The 3,806-nt window shown below is 30.6% G+C and overlaps 1 protein-coding gene across 1 annotated transcript; it reads right to left on the reverse strand.

Annotated features, from left to right (window-relative positions):
- Positions 1–821: 821 nt before the first annotated feature.
- On the reverse strand, positions 822–3,579 carry LOC129890352 (uncharacterized acetyltransferase At3g50280-like). Its single transcript, XM_055965913.1, has 2 exons — positions 2,572–3,579; positions 822–1,427 (listed from the first exon to the last, which is right to left on the reverse strand). Exons 1-2 carry the CDS (start codon positions 3,464–3,466, stop codon positions 967–969), a joined length of 1,356 nt encoding a protein of 451 aa, XP_055821888.1. The 5' UTR covers positions 3,467–3,579; the 3' UTR covers positions 822–966.
- Positions 3,580–3,806: the final 227 nt, after the last annotated feature.

Raw genomic sequence — 3,806 nt, forward strand, 5'->3', positions numbered from 1 at the left:
TCAAATATCGCGATATATTCAAAATTTTTATAGTGAAATATACAAACACTACAAATATTATGACATAATATTATAGCTACATAATTTTATGGCATATTTGAGATGACTAATTTAAAAATCTTTGTTTACAAACTAGGAGCCTATTTGTCTCTATCAATGAGCAATGAGGCATTATTTGACTCGTTTAAATCTCTAGGGATGAATACTTGGTTCTTTTGTGTTTTTTTATAGGGAAATTGATATAAATAATTGTTCATTAAAATAATAGTCAAATATGTTATATACTTAGCTAGCGATTATAATTATTTCTATCCGAGTGAAGGTCAAATGTGTCAAAACCCCTTTTTTTAAATGCAAGAATACTTGTTCCAAAGAAATAATTTCAAGATTGCATATAAAAGTTCAATCAACTACAAAACTAAAATTATTTCAAGAAAAGCCAATAATATAGTCAATTTAGTTGCTGACGGTATCATATTATATTTCAGTAAGAAATTTTATTTTGAGTCTCACATATCAGCTCATACTTGTGTGAGGGTTTTTATTGATATTGGACATGTGTAAAGTTGAAAGTCTACTAATGTAACCCTTTTCAAGGTTATTTTTTTCTTAGGTATATTCGAGGAAGAGTGTTGTAAATATTATTATTTGAGAACGAATGTCCATAATTTTTAACATTATGTTAGTAATATCCGCACCTCCATTACCTTTTCCACACCCTCATGATCTTCCTGACATTTTCAAACGTTAATGCCATGTTTAACACATTTTTACAACTATCTTCTTTGATTATGTGAAACACCATTTATTTTGAAACAAAATGAAAAGAGTAAGAACGTCATTACTTATTATGAAATTGAAGAAGTACTAAATATAGAAAAAAATATAATTCTCCCTAGGACTAACTAAAAAATAAAGACTATCACATAAATTAATACAGAGGAAATACTGAAGAAATCTAAGGTCTTAATTTGTTATAGCTTCCATGAATTCTTGATCATTCTCCAATGCTTGCAAAGTCTCTTGCAAAAGGCAAACTTCAATATCTACACTTCCTTCTTTTTCACCAGGAAATAAAGTAATTTTCCCATCATTTTTATTTGCCATTCCACTCCTCACACCAATTGGTTTTCCCCAACCAAAATCACTACCATAAATATTATACCTTGGAGAACTACTTATGAGTAATTTACTTTTCCCCCCATATAATGAGCCAACATTGAATATAACTGGATTTTCAACCCACCCTTTATACATTTTCACCACTTCTTGAGAGTTTTGTGAAACAATTATCTTGTTTATTTGCATTGCAGCCCATCCTAGTCCATTTTCTAGTAGTTCCCCTACACTTGTCTTTACTTGCTTGGTATCAATTGCATTTCCAAAATATCCTTCTGGAAGAGGAGGATTTAGTCTTGATCTTGCGCCTGTCGAACACTCGAAGAAATAATTTAGTACTTTTCCTGTCTCAAAATACGGGATACTATTTACTTTTTAATATGTCTGAAACAATGACACACATTTTTATATTTAAAAATAATTAATTTTAAATTTTATATTTAACCTTAATAAGATTATGTATAAACACAGAAATTTCTATCTTATTTTCAACCAGGACAAAAAACAAATCTTAAATATCATCACATATAATAGCTAAACTTTAAGGGGTCGTTTGGTGTGGTGGATATGACAAAATAGTCTTGGGATAAATTTTTAGCAATTCTCAATGGTTTGTTTGGTTACAAAGTGTCAATAACTTATTCCGAGATTAATAATTATGATAAGGATAAATTATTCTTTTCTTTGAGTGGTATAGTAATCTCGAGATAACTTATCCCGGGATAAAGTAGGTAAATGATAAAAATATTTCTTTAAACCCTTTTTATACATTACTTTTCACATTCATAAAGGATATTTTTGTAAACAAATAATTTATTCTTAAAATTTATATAATGTATATTATTTTGATTGTAACAAACCAAACACTCAATAAAAAATAATCCCATCACAACTTATCACATTATAACTGATCACATCATAACTAATTCCGTCATAACTTGTATTGTTAACCATGATATCAGCCTTTCCTCCATCAGGAACGTAAAAAAGAAGAACGAAACAAAGCGAGAGGCCAAACCAAACGAGATCAGGACTGACAAAATCCTTGATTCAAATCTCACATGCATGTGCTTGGCCAAAGAAAAAGAGTCAGACCTTCATGCACAAACTAGACTATACTGATGGGACTTATGGAAGACATAATAAAATTATTTAAAATATATATATATTTTAATAATTTAAACTAATGATAACATAATTTACTCGTAAAAAATAATTAACACGTGTGCTCACCCAAAGAAAGAATCAGACCTAAAAGTGAGGAACACGTTAAATAAGGGAAAAGGTCTAATTATGCCACTAAACTTTAATAAATGATTTCCCAAGTATGTTTTAGCAACGGATAGATAGATAGATCATGATAGTTCAAATCGTACAAAGAAATAATTGATAATTAAACATAAAAAGTAATCGTTCAAGTGCATTATGATTTCAAATAAAAGGTGTACTCACCTATAGGAATGGTAATGGCAACTTCTTTCCCAACATGAAGCTTGCGACAACGAGTAACACATCGCCATATATGAGCCAAGTAAGCTTGGAGAGAAGAAATCGAGTTAATACCCATTTCATTATTGGCCTTACCCTTGAGTCTACCTATACTTTCTTTACTAAGATGAAACATCCTCTCCACCAATGTTGGAACTTGGAATTTTTCGAACAATTTCTCATCTTCTAGATTTAGGGGAAGACGAATTGGAGGATTCATTTTTTCGGGAAAATAACGTTCTAAAATTGGAATTTTGGAAATGATAGTATGCCCGCGAGATATTTCAGACCAAGAATTGAAGAAATGCCATAAACATGTCCCATCTCCTAAGCTATGATTCATACTACATCCAATAAAATAACCATCAACAAGCTCGGTTATTTGAACCCCAAATAAAGGCGTAGTAACACATTCGAAATTTCGAATATTGTTAAGTGGAAAAAGATGGTAAACAATGGTTGGTATATGTGTAGAATTAAGAATCGTAGAGATAGTTAATTTTGGAGTGCTGGCGTGGGTGAATTCCACGCCAGCATGATTACAGTTTATAAAGAAAGAAACTGTATCGTCGTCCGAATTTTTAACGGTCGAAAGACGGCCAGTTAAGGGAGGAAAGAAATGTAAGGTGTGACAAAGGGATTTTTTTAAGTTGTCAATGAATGATGATTTGGGAATGTTATTTTCATCTTCTTTTGGTTTATGGAAAAGGAGACCCTTTTGGATTGTGTCAAGAAGGAGGAATTGTAAATCCCATGGTGTCATTTCAATTTCAGAAACCTTAGGGGTGTTTTTGTATGAAAATGATTCATTTGATGTTGCTCCAACTAAACATGTGGAAATGATTTGAATTCCTTCCATTTCTAAGGAAAGCTATGAGGAAGAAGGAGATGGCAAGTAGTGGAGTTGAAGATAATAAAGAGGATTCAATTGAAGTCTTTTAAGCCAATGATTTAGGGTTAGTAAGGGCATGGTACAACATCGAAAATTTTGATTCTTTTTGAGTTTTATGTGAGTATTATATCATTATCATACTAAACTAATTTTGTTTGGTATTATTAAATTTTGTTTCGACATTTTGTGGTACGGTAAAACAGTAATCATACTATGTTCAATATAGAGATATATAACTTTGATTTTTCAAAAAACGTCTCAATTATATCAAATACCAAAAAATTAAAAAATGCATATCAAATATCAT

The sequence above is a fragment of the Solanum dulcamara genome, chromosome 5, assembly GCF_947179165.1.
Source record: "Solanum dulcamara chromosome 5, daSolDulc1.2, whole genome shotgun sequence".
Taxonomy (NCBI): Eukaryota; Viridiplantae; Streptophyta; class Magnoliopsida; order Solanales; family Solanaceae; genus Solanum; species Solanum dulcamara.

Coding starts and splice junctions, on each gene's coding strand:
- LOC129890352 (XM_055965913.1), bottom strand. CDS start 3,466: ATGGAAGGAATTCAAATCATTTCCACATGTTTAGTTGGAGCAACATCA. Junction 1,428..2,571: donor TGCCATTACCATTCCTATAG/GTGAGTACACCT, acceptor AGTGTTCGACAG/GCGCAAGATCAAGACTAAAT.